This window comes from Anomaloglossus baeobatrachus, chromosome 11, assembly GCF_048569485.1.
Source record: "Anomaloglossus baeobatrachus isolate aAnoBae1 chromosome 11, aAnoBae1.hap1, whole genome shotgun sequence".
Classification (NCBI taxonomy): Eukaryota; Metazoa; Chordata; class Amphibia; order Anura; family Aromobatidae; genus Anomaloglossus; species Anomaloglossus baeobatrachus.
The window spans coordinates 38,863,973-38,882,881 of record NC_134363.1 but is presented as its reverse complement, the minus strand read 5'-3'; the positions used below and the strand labels follow the sequence as shown (position 1 = coordinate 38,882,881).

Below are 18,909 nucleotides of genomic sequence, written 5' to 3'. Positions count from 1 at the left end.
TCAAGGAGGATGGTCAGCAGCCTGGTCCTATCACCAGTCCGGGACCGAAGGCACGTCTGGGTGCACGGACCCTAGGTCGGGGAGAATCTTCAGGCGACCCGACAATTAACCTGCAAAGTACAGGGCCTTTATGGACTGTTCCCATGAAGCTCAGAGATTGGGGGCACTAGCGCAACGAGGGGGATAGGGCTTTCCTGCAAGCGGCCCACTGAAATCCCAAGCATGAGCTCCTGAGAGCAGGCTCCTTCACTTAGCCACAGTGGGGAGCGGGGCCTGGAAAGCTCCAAGCTACCAGGCCACAACGGATAATCTAAATTGGTGCCAGGAGGTAGGCCACGGACCACCAGGCAGTGCTGCAGGGGACGGGACCTGGACGAGCTCCCCTCAGGAGACAGCGGCAGTCAGAGACTTGGTTTACCTTGGTGTCAGCATCTGCTTCATTGCTGAGTGAGTACCCAATTGACCCCTGCACTACGTCCCCTCATAACCATCCAGAAGTCCTGGGGCCTACCGCTACCCATGGAGGGTAACCTCATCTTGCTGCCCCACTTCATCACCCCGGGTACTCCCAACGGAAGCGGTGGTACTCCCAATTACCGCACACCAAGGGTGGCGTCATGAACTATACCTCTCCCCTATAAATAACCCCCTTTTACATCTGAGTGTGGCCCCTAGCCCCCGGGTCCAGAGACCCTCGAGCCACGAGTAATCACCACCCCGGATCCGAGCGGTTCGATCCACTGCAGGAGCGGCATATTCTGCGTATAAATATACTGTGATAAAAAAAATTATTTGGATTCTATCGGTGAAGCATATACGGTCATTGGCGATACTTCTTGGCTTCGATATGACCAACAATTCCACCAATGTAAGGCTGTTAAACCAAGGTTGTGATGGAACCATAATTATATTGTTTTATGGATGAAACTAATGGAACCATAATGATATTGTTGTATGGATGAAACTAACGTTGTCAGCTCACGCTCCCATGCAGCCTTTTTGTATAGGGTCTGGGAGGTCAACATCAGGTTCGATGCCTTGGCCCATTGGAGACCAGGGTGTTGCTGGCAATTCAACAACAGTAAGTGATGTTATGTCGCAAGCTGTCATTTCAAGCATGACTGTTCCTTCCGTGACGGGAATCATGAACAATCAAAAGGACATGCCGTTAACACTAACCAAAAAGAGGTTGACGCCAGTGAAAATAGCGGTGGTCCTGTCCTTTCTGAGGCAGTATTCAGGTAGTGGGGGAGCAGATTTGTTAAGAAAAAGGATTACATATGGCTTTAGAATCCCTTTTTGGCAGATCCACCATTTTTTCTCCCAAATAATTAAAAGGCTACTCATCTCATCTCCACCTGTTGGCGATGACAAACAAATTTTCCAAGGAGGTGACCCTGGATGGGTCCATGGTAGGCCCGTTTAAGGAGCCGCCCTGGACTCACTTGCTCTTTATGTATCATTTGACAAGGCATTGGATTGGCTACACAGGTGTGGTTGGGTGGCCCTCTTGGCTAAGTCAGGCCGGCAGTCAGCGTTGCATTATCTGGACAATTTTTCGTGGTACAGTCCCTTCTATTGCATATGATTGAACAAGTAACTAAGAATTTTGGGATCCCATTGGCTCTTGAAAAACTAAGGGTCCAGCCTTTTTGGGAAAAGAATTAGATTTGGTGGCAATGGGATGTTGTTTACCTTTCGGCAAAGTTTAGGATTGGAGGTTGTAGGTTCAGAAGTCTTTGTCCAGTAAAAAGTTGCATTTCAGGCAGCTTCAGTCATTATTGGATGAAACTTAGTTTTGCATGTCGCATCATGCATCATGCCGCTGCAATTTTTTTTAAGTTGTTGCCAATGGCTATTTCGGGAGTCTGTAATTGTCAAGATAGGTATGTGTAAGTACCAAGCGAAATGCGAAAGGAAAGGGAAGGGAAACCCAGTTTCTAGGGAAGGGGGAGATGGTGACCTTTGACCAAACCTATCACTGGGTTCCCTCACTGCCCTAGGTAGGTTCCGCACCTATGCACCGAGCAGGATACCTGACCCTGGGCTGAACCTGATCTGGGCCCTAGGTAGGGAGCGGATGGGATGAGCGCTTAGTCAACCCCACTAGGAACTAAGGACACACAGGGATAACAAACAAGGGAAAACCACAAACCACTTATCTCTAGTTGTCTCAGGGAGTGAAGCTGCAATAGCCACCAAGATTCTCCTGATGTATGCAAGCTGCCTGCTTGCATTGAAGGCTTGAAGAAAATGTATCAAATATCAAAAGTACCAAGTAATAGGAAGTGAAGGTATATATAGACAAAGAAAGTACTGATAAACAGCAGCTGACAGGCTGAAGAACAGGGTCCTAATGAGAGAGAGATGAAAACCAAGCAGGAATGATAGAAGGTCAGGGAGCAGTTTGAGCAGCCAAACGCTGTGGCCTTCTATAGCCAGACAACACAGGACTGACACACTTATAGTAATCCAGCTCATTTCATTCATCTCTCTTCTTCTCACAAGGCGGATTTGAGAATTTGGGCCTCCTTTTTGGGTCAGTTTAATGATAAATTGGTTTTAATGAAGGAGTGGAAGGACAATTTGGATTTGGAATTGTTGATGGGATATCATAAATTGGTGCTTATTTTCAAGGAAAATGGTTTTCGAGGTCATAGCCTGAAGAATGGAGGGAAAAGGGATTATGGCATAATATGGTGCTTCTAGAATTATTCCCAATTGTGGCAGCAATTGAAGTTGGGTGTGGGTTGTTCAAATTTTGCTACGATAACATGGTGGTGGAACAAGTGATCCATAGTTTGTCTGCTTCATCTCCTCCAGTCGTAAACCTTCTTAGGCATCTGGTTTTACGTGGTTTAGAATTAAACTCATGGTTCCACCCTAAACATGTGCCGGGTCTACAAAATTGTTTAGCTGACTCCATTTCTCATTTTCAGTGGTATCGTTTTTGGATGCTGGCTCTGGATCAGTGCGCCACCCCTTGCCTGTATCATCTATGGAGTCTGGTCTCCAGGATTTGATGTTGCGATCAGTAGGACCACCCGCTAGGACAGCGTACGTTTCAGTATGGAAAGAATGGTTGTTTATTGTGGAGACTTAAATAACAATAATGTAAGAGGGTACCAGTTGCCAATTCTTTTATATCTTATAGGAAATTGTTTTTCGAGATGGGCATCAAGGTCTGTCAAAAAAGATAGTTGGCCTTTCTTTTTGGTTTAGGATGTTACCTCTAAGAATTTCTTGGCTTTGAAGGGGTGTAAAAAATATTTTATAGTTCAGCACAGGAGAAAGCTGGTGTATTTCTTCTTACAGCTCCGGAGATATGTTTGGACTGGATTGTGGGTCACTCGTTCATGTATTAGGCTGCACTGAGGGCGTATTCCCGACCGGAGGGTAGATTGCTAGGCTTTGACAGGGATGAGTGTGTCATGGATCTGCATTTAGGGGTTTATTATGGTGGGTTCTATCTCAATTACATTATTATTCCAAACTCAATCACCCTCTAGTTGTCCTGATTTTAGATGTTGGAGGAAATGATCTTGGTGTGCGGTCAGCTAGGGACATAAAGTTTGATTTGCTCCATCTTTAAGCTTTGTTTCCGAATGTTATTGTAGTAAAGTCAGAGTTTGTAGCCCGTTTTAGTTCGTATAATACTCAATCGCTAGACAAAATTAATAAAGCCAGGGGATGAGTCGATAGAATGGTGTCTAGCTTTGTTAGTAGGAATGGTGTGATAGTGCGGCATAGAAAGTTGGACGCTCCGGACCCGGGCTTCCTCAGGATTGATGGTGTACATTTGAATGAAGTGGATTTGGATCTTTGGAACTCATATTTAAGGGCAGGAGCGGATAAAGTGGTTATAGCTTGGCAGGTCTCTTGGGCACAAAGTTTCCTATATGGTCATTTTGGAGGTGATGAGGTTATGAATGACCTTGGTTAATGGTGGCTGCATCATATCGGAGGTATGTTGAAACCTTTATTATTAAGTTATGTTTTAGTTCCCGCTGGGGACGGTTCCTGGGGAACAAGTTAAAATTAGAGAGGAGACAGCCCCGTGATATTTGTCAACCCCAACAGGTGTTTATTTATTCTGGTGTGATCCAGGGTTCTGAGGCCATCTAAAGGCCGCTTTACATTCTGCGATATCGTTACCGATATCGCTAGCGTGCGTTCCCACCCCCATCGGTTGTGCTACACGGGCAAATTGCTGCCCGTGGCGCACAACATCGCCCGGAACCGTCACACTACTTACCTGCCTAGCGACGTCGCTGTGACCGGCGAACTGCCTCTTTTCTAAGGGGGCATTTTCTTGGGAGTTTAGTATTGAAGTTTTTGTTGACTCATGTAATTGTTTTGGCCACTGAAGACCAAACACCCAGATAACTCAATTATGCGAAATTCCCATTGTATTACTAAGTGAATTGCTAGATGTGATGTAATTTACCTGTCTCACCCTTGTCTCTGGATATTTGACTATAGCTTGAAATTCATCCAATAAGAGAAGCAATCTTGTACAACCAATCCGATAAGGGCACCGTATATCCGAAGGGAAGGCTATGGCTATAAAAAGGGACTTCTTTAAGTCACCAGCTGTTGATGGATGTTGCATGATCCAGTCTAAGCTCTTAGGAGCTCAGAACCAGGATGCCTTGTGGACTCGGTCTAGGGACTTTGGCTCCGACTAGAGGATCACTTGGCTACATGGCTTCAATCTAGGGACTTCAATTCCGATTGGAGACCATATCCACAGTCTAGGGATTTCGGCTTCAGCTGCCAGGATTATATCATCATACCAGAGACTACTTAAGGAAGAAACCCTGGTTGGGATAATTTGGTCACCTGGCTACAAACTTTGCAGACCTCACCCAGCTTCCTAAATCTGGTGTTATTCCATTCGCAGTGGGTGCCCACCGAAAGCGGGGTGCTGCTGGATTGGAGTAAGTAGCCCTGGAAGTTCTGAGGCACGGACATTCTAATCCCTGGTGAGCCAGCAGAAGGGGGATACTCTGTTGCCTGTTACATTTGTGTGTTTTGCTGGTTATGTGCTATGTGCCGTTAATTGTTTGGGGATCCAATAAAGTCTTAATATTGTGATTCCCTCACCCTGTGTTGTCTGAGTAGTGTTCCGCCCACGGTTAAGGAGGTCGTGCGTTCAGTTGGGATGAGCCCTGGGCCATGCTGTCTTTCTAAAGGTGGCCGGTTCAGCAGACGAGAGCACCCACTGACCCCCGGGTCTCTACAATGTCTATCAAGGCGGTGGCACGTTATAAGTCTTGTATCCTCAGCTCCAGATTGTGACTGCTTCTGTTCCCCCTATCACCACTCTATTTCTGACCGCATAGTGTCCTCCAATCTTCAAAGCTCAGCCCATTATTATTAGTCCAGGTTGCAAGTTCTAAGGGATCTTACTCCATTAATTGTCTGTGTGCAGTACTCTATGTACAGAGATGTCCTTCCTTACCTTTCTTTTCATATGATATGTCCCGAAATGGCTAGTTTTACAAAAATATATATTTTGCAATACTGTTGAGAGTGATTTATGCTGTATCTTTCTATAAGTTGCCAGATCATGGAACTGATGCAATATATGGTTCTGTGTTAAGAGTCACCAGATACACATTTATTTAGTACACCATGTTTCAGCCTTTATAGATGACAAATCAATAACTGATAAAAAAAAAGGAGACAGCTGCACTCTGAAATGCTAAAGCATGAAAACCATGAATGTAAGAATATAGATATGCATTACTGCTAAAGGAAATCTAAGAAAAAAAATGAGATATTTAGCATACAAAAATGGCCATTTTTATATCTGCCCAGTGGCCACGTCAAGGCATGTCTCATATACTGGGTACCTGATCTTACATTCATAGTTTTCATGCTTTAGCATTTCAGAGTGCAGCTGTTTCCTTTTTTTGTCATTTTATGTCATGTTCATTTATGCACCTATTCACATTGCAGTTTTGAGAATGCCATCAGTCTTTTTATCAATATTAATGGGGGACATGCCTTCTGACTGTGCATCCCTCCCCCATTAGCCACAGGTGATTTTATTCTCTAGTAGCAGGTTCCTACTTGCCCACACATAGGTTTGTAACCCAGAGAGTGTTTCAGTTCAGTGCGGATTCCCAGTATACGAGATATGCCTTGACGTGGCTACTGGGCAGATATAGAAATGGCCATTTTTGTATGCTAAATATCTCAATTTTTTTCTTAGATTTCCTTTAGCAGTAATGCATATCTATATTCTTACATTCATGGTTTTCATGTTTTGGGATTTCAGAGTGCAGCTGTCTTTTTTTTGTCATTTTATGTCATGTTCAGTTATGCACCTGTGCACACTGCAGTTTTGGGGGGTGCCGTCAGTCTTTTTGTTTATATCAATAATTGATGACTTTACTGGAAGTCAAGAACTATACTCACTTTTAAGTAAGTGCCAACTAGATTTGGTAGAGAAATTCCATTATTGGTGATTTCCATAACATGATGCCATCTATGAAAATGTAAGATTGATTACACAGAGGAGTCAAAGCACTTCCCGCTCTCCTTTCTTCACTCCTTAGTTCCACCTGGCCTGTGTATTTGTAACCTCTGTCATCTGCCTCACCTCCACGAGATCTCGTGTTAGCGTTGACAGTGTCAATACATGATATCTCGAAAAATGGCAGATGACAGAGACTGGACTGACCTGTCCATCAAGCAAAGGAAGCAAGGGCTGGCAAGGAATAAGGAGTAAGGGCTGGAGAGTTGGAAGTTCTTTGACATTCCCCAATGCACTTAATGGCAGAATTCTGTCATACCAGGATGAGGCAATGTCCGGTGTGCAGCCCAACACAAAGAGGAAAGCAGGGGAGATGATTAAGTAAGTCCCTAGCGATAGGGAGAAGGGTCACTGCCTCACACTCACTTGAGACTGATCCCTGCACTCCATAATGTCCCTAAACAGGTCCTTCACCATGCGCCATCACGTGCCTAGGCCCTTACTGACCCTGAACCTACCCTTATTAGTGAGTAGGGCAGAGAGACACTAGTCTCTCTACTACAATAAGATAACACAAGGAAAGTAAGACAAATGGATGGGGAAATCCCACTGTGACACCCATTGCCCCTGATGAAGCTAACATAGCGACACGCGTTGGGCCAGGTTCTCCACCTTTATTTTCAGATAGGGAATCACCATGATAGGGATTTTCTGCCTATGAGGCATTGCAGTTGCTGTTCTGACTATTTGGTCACCATGCTGCTTGAAAGATAGAATGTCTGTCTCAATGTATACCTATTTATAAGATGGTTATATTTCTGATTCATTATCTATATTGTTATACATTTTGAACTATCTATGGTGATTCTGGTACAATATTTATTATCTTTGAGAGGATTTATTCTGGATTGGGTCTCATTACTATTGTCTTTGGTGTTTTTTTAACATGTCTGCACTGTGTTGTATTTTGTATGTGTGTTTTTAAACTTTTTGATACACAAATAAAAATTGTATTATATTATTCTAATTCTGGAGTGAGTGCCTTTTGGTCAAGCGCTTTTCTTGTGATTGATATAGTTGGTTTTGCTTGACAGGTGCACCCCCCTATTCCTGATAAATTTACCGTATAAACTATGGCTGTGCACTTCTAATTGGTTTTTCTTAAATGGATGGGGAAAGACACAAAATAACAGCAATCTTGAGTTTCTCCAGCAAGAAATTTCTCAGCTGCAACTAAAATGACACCCCAGCTTCTCCAAAGACTAGCTCCTTTAGTATGGAAATTCTATCACTGGCATGGAGTAAAGCCAGGAGCGGGTAAATATAGTGGAAGGGCATGATAACGAATTTAAGGCTATGAGTAATTTCAGCCAGAAGAGCAAGAGTCTTTACCCCTTTCAGCACCAACTGAAAGTAAACTCACTCCAACACAAGATGTAACCTGCAGACGGGACACATATGACAATTTCTTATCAATGGCAGGGCACATTTTTATACCAAATGTATTAATCTACTCAAGTTAACAGCAACTATATAGTTGTACCTTTAGTTTTAGGTGGAAATTCCTCCTAATAGATTCCCTTTAAAGGCAACCCATGATAAGGGACGAACTTTGATGAAGTAAAAGGCCTCTGGGACTGTGGGATTATGCCCAATATAAAGAGACCAGTCCTATACGTGATGTGTAAATACTTGGGTGTTTTTATTATGTCACTTTTGTTCATTTCAACCCCATTATCCCTTGTTAGTGGCCTTCATGGTTTATCATTGGGACTTGAGTGGTTCCATAATGGTTCCATAAATCCCATAGAAATTAAAAGTCTAGTATTGAGAATGTAAACTTTCGCATTACATTTCAAAATTTAAGGCAGAAAGGGGGGGCACATATTTTATTACATTGTCATGATAGGTATACGGATTGTGCTATAATCACAGAGGATTTTTACATTTTTTTTTTAAAGCCAGGAATTAGGTTCTCTTTGTGTAGAGATTTTTCCAAATTCTTCTTCTGGAATTATTTAGAAAACTTGTTTTTGATATTCTGAAATTTTTCGGAGAAAAAGTTCCTGGAAAGAAAATAAAAAATATGCATTAAATTCCTGCAATGTGGTAACTTTCCCCAAGGAGATAACCTACTTGTGTAAGATCATGGGATGCACACATACGCGGGTCCTTCCCCCGTGCGCCGTCACATGCAAATTAGGATCCGTGCCTATGGTGGCAAACACTCAAAAGGGGCATCATTTTATAGATAAAAGATAGGGAATATGCAATGACTGATTATATAACTTAAATTTGACATGGAATGCACACATCATGGGATGCACACAAACGCGGGTGCTTCCCCCGTGTGCCGTCACATGCAGATTAGAATCCATGCCTAAGTGTAATATCTGGCCTTGAGGACAGACTAAAGCCTGCTTTACACAGTACGACCGATTGTGCGATTTCACAATCGATCGTACCCACCCCCGTCCTTTTTGCGTCACGGGCAAATCGCTGCCCGTGTCGCACAAAGTTAGTAACCCCCGTCACACATACTTACCTCTCGTGCGACCTCGCTGTGGGCGGCGAACGTCCACTTCCTGGAGTGGGAGGGACGTTCGGCGTCACAGCTACGTCACACGGCCGCCGGCCAATAGAAGCGGAGGGGCGGAGATGAGCGGGACGTAAACATCCCGCCCACCTCCTTCCTTCCACATAGAGCCGGCGGCGGCCGCGGGAGGCAAGTGAGCTGCTCATCGTTCCCGTGGTGTCACACGGAGTGGCGTGTGCTACCACGGAAACGATGGTCAACTAAATTAAACGATATTATGGAACCTAGCGAGCAGTACCCGACTCACGATTTGTGAGCGATACTGCGTCGCTAGGAGGTGTCACACAGGCCGGCATCGCCAGCGATGCCGGATGTGCGTCACAAAATCCGTGACCCCGACGATCTATCGCACGATAGATTGTCTGGTGTAAAGCAGCCTTAAGGATGACTGTCACGGACAGACTAGGGCTAGCCACCAAGACGGCAGGATCTCAAGAAACCTGAAACCCTTTAGCCCCTGTACCGGGATTTGGAATTAAACAAGGTCCAGGAGATCGCTGCCTATGGAAGGCTACAATCCAGAAAAGAGTGGTTTTCAGGCAGGGTCCAAATCAGGAGGCACAAAAAGGGACAAAATCGATAGACAGGAGCATAGTCAGGAAATCAGGCAGAGGTCAAAACCGGAGATGGCAGCGAGGTACAAAAATAGCAGGCAGGAGAGTAGTCAGAAAATTAGGCAGAGGTCAAAGCTGGAGATGGCAGCGAGGTACAAAAATGGCAAGCAGGAGGGTAGTCAGGAAATCAGGCAGAGGTTAAAACCGGAGATGACAGTGAGGTACAAAACTGGCAAGCAGGAGAGTAGTCAGGAAATCAGGCAGAGGTCAAAACCGGAGATGACAGTGAGGTACAAAACTGGCAAGCAGGAGAGTAGTCAGGAAATCAGGCAGAGGTCAAAACCGGAGATGGCAGCGAAGTACAAAACTGGCAAGCAGGAGAGTAGTCAGGAAATCAGGCGGAGGTCAAAACCGGAGATGGCAGCGAAGTACAAAACTGGCAAGCAGGAGAGTAGTCAGGAAATCAGGCAGAGGTCAAAACTGGAGATGGCAGCGAGGTACAAAAATGGCAAACAGGAGAGTAGTCAGGAAATCAGGCAGAAGTCAATAGAACAGAACAGGAACCAGATACTAGCAGGAATACAAAACTATGTTTGGCAGTGACCAGCAGGCAAGAGGTGGAATTAGAAGGGTGTGGTGTCTTCCCATTGACTGTAGTTGAATGGTAGTAACTTCAGCTGGAAGACACACGCCACCTACAGTCAGCCAGTGGTACGGCAGGTCCCAGGGAAACCCAGCCTACTGGATGAGTAGAGCCTGCAGCCACCAGAACCACTGGCACCGACTCCTATCACTAGAACAGTCTATGGCGGGAATACGGTGGCATCTGGTGACCGAAGTAGAAGTCGCAGGAGCGGACTCCGGTGGGGATGTGACAATAAGGTGGCAAACATTCAAAAAGGAGGCATCATATTATAGCTAAAAGATAGGGAATATGCAAAGACTGATTATATAACTTCAATTTGACATGTGGTAGGGGGATAATTTCACTTTTTGCTTCAGAACACCTGTACTCTGGATGATTTATAGTAGGCGGGCCAAGCTCTCCCTTTTACGGTAGCACTTTCTTACCATCTACTAGATGGCCCCAGTTAAGATCTAGTATATTGGTGCCATGAGTAAACATTACATAATAAATTGTGTAAATACCTGGTGCTTGTGGCAAATTCACTATTGTGCAGATCTTCAAATGCAGTCTTAGTCTTTTCCCCAAAATTTGTAGCTGCCGTTTTGATGGTTTCTCCGATAGATTTTAAGCGATCCTTCACGGAGGGCGCATCCTGGGTCTGTGCTGAGCTGGGCTCTATTGTTGGAAAAGACAATTTAGGAGAAGGAATCCATAAATGTATTTAGCTATGTAAGTAAACATTTCTAGAGTTTCTCGCATCTGGAGATATATGATTAATATTGGTGGTCATTGGTCAATATGGAATTCATCAATTTAGCAAGGAATGTGACAACAACCACAAAAAAACATTTTCCAGCCTTCGGCTTCGTGGTATTTCTAGAGCTGAATCATCACATTGGAGACCACTAGTCCATGGTCAACACCGCGGGGGGGGGGGGACACTGGTCAAATTTAGAAATATTGTTATAGTTTACCGTATTTTTTTTCATTGTATAAGACGCGCCGGATTATAAGACGCATCCCAAATTTAGAAGAGGAAAATAGGAAAAAATAATTGTTAATGTTGCTATGAGGGTCCGTCTTACAATCCTAGTGCGCCTTAACCCTAATGCTTACCAGGGAGGAGCAACGGTGGTGGAGCTGCTCAGGAAGGTGACAGGAGGCAGGGCAATGCTGCAGGCTCAAAAGAGCGGGTGTTGCGGCTCAGGAGGGTCAGCTGAGGGCTTGGGGTGTAGCGGCAGGTGCCATTGAATCCCCCAGATATGGCTTACCGGGGCGATGGTGGTGGTGTCATAGGAGGCAGGGTCACAGGATGCGCTTAGGGGTGTTGCAGCGGGCACCATTTATCTGCTGTGGACTGCGGAGGCGTCACAGGAAAGGGTATCTCGGCAGCAGGTGCATTGAGCCGATGGCCGGCTCCATTGAATCGGCCGCGATTGACGAGATGGACTTCAAGAAAACGGCAGCAGAGGCAGCGCATGCACAGATAGGGCTCCATGGCCATTTTATTGAAGTCAATCACATCAATCTGAGCACGCGCCATCTCCACAGCCATTTACTTGATCTTCATCGCGTCAACCACGAGCGATTCAATGGAGCCGGCAGTCATCTCAAGGCACCTGCCGCCAAAACACCCCGTCCTGTGACACTTCCGCAGCCCGCCTGCCAATCAATACTACCCGCAGATCAATGCCGCCTGCCGTGACACCCCCGAGTGCATCCTGTGACCTTGTCTTCTATGGCCCTGCTCCACCACCACCACCCCGGTAAGCCATATCCGTTTTGTAAGGCACACTCCCATTTTACTCCAAGTTTCCGGGGAAAAAATGCGTCTTGCAAAGCAAAAAATACGGTAATCTTAAAAAATTACAATTATTTGTCAGTAGTGGGTATGCAGTTCTTAGAACCATAAACTTCTAAAAACTAACTATAAATATATAAAGTAACAATGATGAAAAAATGATATTCGCTTAAAGGTTTCAATTATTTCAACATTAGGTCCTTTTTAAGGCAAATATCTTGTGCCTATTATTTTCTAAAAATTTCTTTAACCATGTTTTTAAATTTTCTGATAAGACAGAAAAACAGATTTCAACTTTCTGTCTTCCTGCAGCTACCACTAGGGGGAGCTTAAGGGCTGATTGCATACATCTATGCTTCAAATTCCATAATGGTAATATATGTGCTCAAGTTATATGGAGCAAAGCTACAAATATTCGATTAACACCAAATATACCCTGGAAATTAAAAATGCTAAATTGCTAGTAGATTTATTAGTTGTTTATCTTACCCGGCAACACAGCGAGAGCAATCAGGACAACAGAAAGTGCGAGTAGCAGCCTCATCTTCAAAACAAATAGAGAAAACACCTGCAAAGGAAATAGGACGTTAGAGGAATTCCTGTGGTTATAGATCACTTCCGTTAATGGTCAGCAATGGAAGAACTAATGAATTTCCAAATAAATGTATCCATAACAGTGTCATTTTACATGTTCTGCACCCCTAGATCCCCTTGAGAAAGAAAAAAGAGACAGTCAAGGGAATAGTGTTTTTATTCTCTTGCATGAAAGCCATTCCATTCATTAAAAAAGTCTATGAACAATGTATAGTGTATAAACAAGGGTCCGCGCATGCGCATGACTTTGTACCTCTTAGTATTGAGCGTCTCTGAATGCCGGGTGAATGCATCCCTGGCATCAAAGAGACTCACCAACCATGATCAGAAGTCATCCGCACTTCTGGTCATACACACTACTCAGAAGCCAGGTGTATGTGTCCTGGCTTCAGAAAGGCTCACCACCCATGATTGGAAGTTGTACGCACTTCCGTTCATGGACACTACTCAGAAGCAGGGTCTATGTGTCCTGGCTTCAGAAAGGCTCCAAGCCATGATCAGAAATCGTCTGTGCTTCCGGTCATGCGCACTACTCAGAAGCCAGTTGTATGTGTCCTGGCTTCAGAAAGGCTCACCACCCATCATCGGAAGTCGTCTGTGCTTATGGTCATGTGCATTACTAAGAAGCTGGCTATATGTGTCCCGCCTTCAGAGAGGCTCACTGCCCATGATAGAAAGTCATCCACACTTCTGTTCATGCGCTCTACTCAGAAGCCGGGTGTATTTTACCTGGCTTCCGAGAGGCTACCAGTAATGATTGGAAGTCGTCCGCGCTTCCGTTCATGTGCACTACTCAGAAGCCAGTTGTATATGTCCTGGCTTCAGAAAGGCTCACCACCCATGATCGGAAATCGTCTGTGTTTCTGGTCATGTGCACTAGTAAAAAAACAGGTGTATGTGTTCCGACTTCAGAGAGGCTCCTACCCATGATTGGAAGTCATCCGCACTTCCGTTCATGCGCACAACTCAGAAGCCGGGTGTATGTGTCTTGGCTTCAGAGAGGCTCACCACCCATGATTGGAAGTCGTCTGTGCTTCTGGTCATGTGCACTACTAAGAATCCAGGTGTATGTTTCCTGGCTTCAGAGAGGCTCCCACCCATGATTGGAAGTCGTCCGCACTTCTGTTCATGCGCACTACTCAGAAGCTGGGTGTATGTGTCTTGGCTTCAAAGAGGTTTACCACCCATGATTGGAAGTCGTCTGTGTTTCTGGTCATGTGCACTACTAAGAATCTGGGTGTGTGTCCTGCCTTCAGACAGGCTCCCACCCATGATTGGAAGTCATACACACTTCCGTTCATGCGGACTACTCAGAAGCCGGATGTATGTGTCTTGGCTTCAGAGAGGCTCACCACCCTTGATTGGAAGTCGTCTGTGCTTCTGGTCATGTGCACTACTAAGAATCCAGGTGTATGTTTCCTGGCTTCAGAGAGGCTCCCACCCATGATTGGAAGTCGTCCGCACTTCTGTTCATGCGCACTACTCAGAAGCTGGGTGTATGTGTCTTGGCTTCAGAGAGGCTCACCACCCATGATTGGAAGTCATCTGTGTTTCTGGTCATGTGCACTACTAAGAATCCGGGTGTGTGTCCTGCCTTCAGACAGGCTCCCACCCATGATTGGAAGTCATCTGTGCTTCTGGTCATGTGCAATACTAAGAATCCGGGTGTGTGTCCTGCTTTCAGACAGGCTCCCACCCATGATTGGAAGTCATACACACTTCCGTTCATGCGCACTACTCAGAAGCTGGGTGTATGTGTCTTGGCTTCAGAGAGGCTCACCACCCATGATTGGAAGTCGTCTGTGCTTCTGGTCATGTGCACTACTAAGAATCCGGGTGTGTGTCCTGCTTTCAGACAGGCTCCCACCCATAATTGGAAGTCATACACACTTCCGTTCATGCGCACTACTCAGAAGCCAGGTGTATGTGTGTTGGCTTCAGAGAAGAGTAGTGCCCATGACCGGAAGAGCGGACGACTTCCGATCATGGGTGGTGAGCCTCTTTGAAGCCGGGATACGTACTTCTGACCTCTGAGTTGTGCGCATAACCGAAAGTGCGGGCAACTTCCGATCATGGGCACAGTGAGCCTCTCTGAAGCCAGAACATATACACCTGGCATTCAGAGACGCTCAATGCTGAGAAGTACAAAGCCGTGCGCATGCGCAGTTTTATTTTGCGCTGCCATGATGCTGGGCATAATATAGAATTTTATCACGTCCATAGGGGTGTGATAATATGCTATGTGGGCTGACTACTCAGGGAACCTGCCTGGCCCTTGCACATTAAACCTCACTGTGAAAAGGACATTAACTTTAATCCTCCACGTCTCAGTCACGGGGGCGGCACTGGCACAAATTCAGTCACTGCTCTGTGTATGGAGAGTGGCAGCAGTAATTACCCCACCCCCACAATTATTTACAGCCAATTTGCATTAGAGAAAGCTGGCAGCCAGTGTGGGGGGGGTCGGGTTATGGTTACAACCAGCACTCTACATGCACTGAGCGGTGACTGAACTTGATCGGCAACACCCCGATTACTGAAACCAGAGCACTGCCGGGAAGATTTAAGTTAATTTCCTCCTGGCAGCGGGGTTTAATGTGCAGGCACTAAGCAGGTTCAGAATAATATTAACCTACAGATTAACTCCATATCTGCAGTTTATTAGCATTTTTCCACATGACAGGTTCCCTTTAAATCACCCTTACCAACCTTTAGAAATTTTGACTAGAAGAAAGAACACTGCTGAAATGTTTTCACATGAACACCTCGCTTTTTTCATAGACCTCCCTACTTTTTTCAAGCTATGCCCATCCATATCCCATGATGCCTCCTGAACGTATGCTTGGATGTTGAAGCTCCTCACCTCCAAGGAAATTTAGAGCTAGAAGGTTAGTTGGGCGCTCAGAAGACCGCTGAATGTATGCTTGAATGCTGGAGCTCATCACCTCCAAGGAAATTTTGAGGGAAAAGGTTAGTTGGGTGCTTGGAAGACTTGCCAACTTTTCTGGAGTCTTGGAGGGTTGTCCCTTTTTGATAAAAGCCTTCCTTGTATTTGGGGACAGTTGTCAAGTAGGTCTGAATTTTACAACAGACAAGGCTCATCTTCCATCAAACTGCCTCAAATGGGTTCATACAATTCCCCAATATTGTGGATCACACAGCTATCAAAAACACTTTTATAAAGGCATCAGCCATTATTAGTGTTGACTCAATGAACATGACCCATGTTCCCTGCTAGTTACTCATAGTCTGACACCTGCAGGGCCTTAGGTGGTTGAGAGAGGTCAAGCCTCCTCCTTTCATGTTAGATTATCCTGTCTGGTATTCGAGGCTTACAAATTCCACATCTTGTTTGTGTGTTGTGGAGAAGACCTAACTTGCATATTGAACATTTCTTTTTACTTGTTCTAAAAACAAGTGATCAAAGTGATATTTGTTTGCATGGATTATCTGTGAGCTTGTCTTATCAATGAAGCCAACGGTCATGTGTGACCTATGATGTTTGATTACGCAACTTGATAAGATAGTGTTCTTTTGATAAAAAAATGAGGGATGTAGAAATTAAAAGGTATCAACCACTGAGGACTCTCAGTTCTTTTAAACAATTTTCATAAAAAATAAGGGATGTAGAAATTTTTGAGGTTCTGGGAACTTCAGACATACGGTAAATGGTCAAGACTTATTTATGGGAAAAGAATCTTCATCAGTAGAAAACCACCCACAACAAAAGACATTATGGTCAACTTAATTAACTCTACAACACATGGTCCATCAAACATGTTGACCAGTCTCAAACAGTTACTTTATCCAGAAAAAAATGCTCATAAAAAAATGAGGGATGTAGAAATTCTGGGAACCTCAGATATAATAGGTCAAGACATGTTTATGGGAAAAGAATCTTCACAGGAAGAAAACCACCCACAACAAAAGACATTATGGTCAACTTCATCAACTGTACAACATACTGTATGGTCCATCACACGTGTTGACCCGAAAAAAAGGCTCATAAAAAAATAAGGGATCTAGATATTTTTGAAGTTCTGGGAACTTCAGGCATAACGGGTCAAGAAATGTTTATGGGAAAATAATCTTCATCAGTAGAAAACCACCAGCAACAAAAAACATTATGGTCAACTTCATCAACTCTAAAACACATGGTCTGTCAAACACCTTGACCAGTCTCAAACTGTTACTTTATCCCGAAAAAAATGCTCCATATATAGAGAAATACACCCACAACATATGTGATGACTATCAACCCAACACTCGATCAACCAATGTCTCTTGAAAGTCTAATATGGCCAACGCTTGTCCCTGACATCTACCATTGGGACACATTTGGAAGACTTGGCCAATATGGAGATCATGTAAATTGGCCAAAATCAGAGGATTTTGGATAAATTATCTAATTACAATTTTAGTCACTGGTCACACAGAATAGGGTCTATTTGGTATTTTTGTGTTTTTAGGTGTTTTTATAGTTTTTGTACCTTATTACATCCCCTGAAAATGAAATATGTGCACTCATCTGTCAGTTTTAAGATGAGCAAATCCAGTTACAATTTGAGATGCATTAGGAGCAAATTTATTTTCAATGAAAATTTCTGTAGAGTTGGGTTGGTTTGGTAAACCATATGGGGACTGTCCGTCAAGGAGAAGAAGAATCGGATGTGTTTTATTTTAGCATACTTGATCATTGGTCCCCTTGGGAGGTAAGCTGTGGCCTTATATGTCTAGAAGTGACTTCCCATTGAAAAAACATGCACACTTAGCTGAAATGAGCATGCACTTACATGTGGGATGATAGCTGGAAGGAAGAAAGGAAACCGAAGAGCCCAGAGGAAACCCAGCCAAGCAAGGTTAGGATATAAAATCAATGTGTCTTATAAATCTGGACAGAATTAATCAATAATTATCATTGTAAATGTTATTGATCCATATGCTACGGAATCAATATCTAACCTGCCATTACCCCAACCCCCAGATATACAGACAAGTGGTGAAAGCAAACTCACCTGCACGCAGACAAAAAGCTTCTGATCCAAGGATTATAGGCAGACAAGCTCTTATGTGCCCAGTCCCCTCCCCGAAATGCCCTTCTTACTGGAATTCCCACCCCTTGTTCTGATGAAGGGTGAGGGGAACAGCTTGTCCATTGAACAACGGACAACTCAAAAGAGACATAAAGTCTCAAATACAATAGTAATAAGTAGTAATAATAAAAGCTACTGGTAAAAAAAATAAAACTTTAGTAAATTTAGTAAAACTTTGCATCCCTTATCTTGCACTGATTCTGTGTTACTAGAAGTCAGACCTGTTGGTCTTGATGGACGTAATACCAACTGCAGGTAAATGGTGGTGTCCAAGAGAAAGATCACAGTAAAGATATTATTATTGTGGTATTCCGAAATTTTAAAGCACTGACAGAATAAGCTGTAACATCAATGATCAATGAAGATTCGAACTCTAGGATCTCAACTTGTCCTGAGATTGATGGGGCCTTAAGCAGGTGATTGGATGCAACAGCACAGACAATAAGGAGGCAGTGGTGACTGGCATCTCTACACTCATCACTGCCCCCTATCTCGTCACTGTCCTGTCCTGATCTGGCTGTAAACCACTACAATGACACACTCAGAGGTACGCTAGACCAAGTAGCGCTCCTCACCCTCAGAATCTCCAAACACAGAGTAAAACAGCCTTGGCTCAATTCACAAACTCAATTTCTCCAGCGATGCTCCAGGAGTGCCGAACGCCTATGGAGGAAACCCTCATCCACTACAAATTCATGTTAAGAACCTACAACGCTGCCCTTTACCACGCCAAACAGACCTACTTCACCACCCTGATCTCCTCACTCTCCAAAAATCCAAAAAGCTCTTCGACACCATTCACTCCCTCCTCAGTCCAAAAGTACGGCTCCCTATCACAGACCTTCATGCTGATGATCTGGCTTCGTATTTCAGAAAACAGAAAATAGAAAACATCCAAGAGATCGGCTCCCGGCCACCAAGTGCCCTGATTCCCATCCCTCCCCACATCTCATCCCACATCCCGTCCGGATCACTTTCCACATTTGACCCAGTCACAGAAGAAGAAATCTCCAGGCTCCTCTCTTCTTCTCCTGCTACAACTTCCATTACTGACCCCTCCCCTTCACACCTACTCCAGTCTCCTGTCGTCACTACTCATCTAACTAAAATCTTTAATCTCTCTCTCTCTTCTGGTATCTTCCCCTCCTCCCTCAAACAC

The 18,909-nt window shown here is 44.4% G+C and overlaps 1 protein-coding gene across 1 annotated transcript; it reads right to left on the bottom strand.

Annotated features, from left to right (window-relative positions):
- Positions 1 to 8,160: 8,160 nt before the first annotated feature.
- APOC1 (apolipoprotein C1) lies at positions 8,161 to 17,697 on the bottom strand. The gene is made up of 4 exons (XM_075328100.1): positions 17,673 to 17,697; positions 12,553 to 12,631; positions 10,784 to 10,937; positions 8,161 to 8,550 (listed from the first exon to the last, which is right to left on the bottom strand). The coding sequence occupies exons 2-4, from the start codon at positions 12,605 to 12,607 to the stop codon at positions 8,499 to 8,501; spliced, it is 261 nt and encodes an 86-aa protein (XP_075184215.1). The 5' UTR covers positions 12,608 to 12,631; positions 17,673 to 17,697; the 3' UTR covers positions 8,161 to 8,498.
- Positions 17,698 to 18,909: the final 1,212 nt, after the last annotated feature.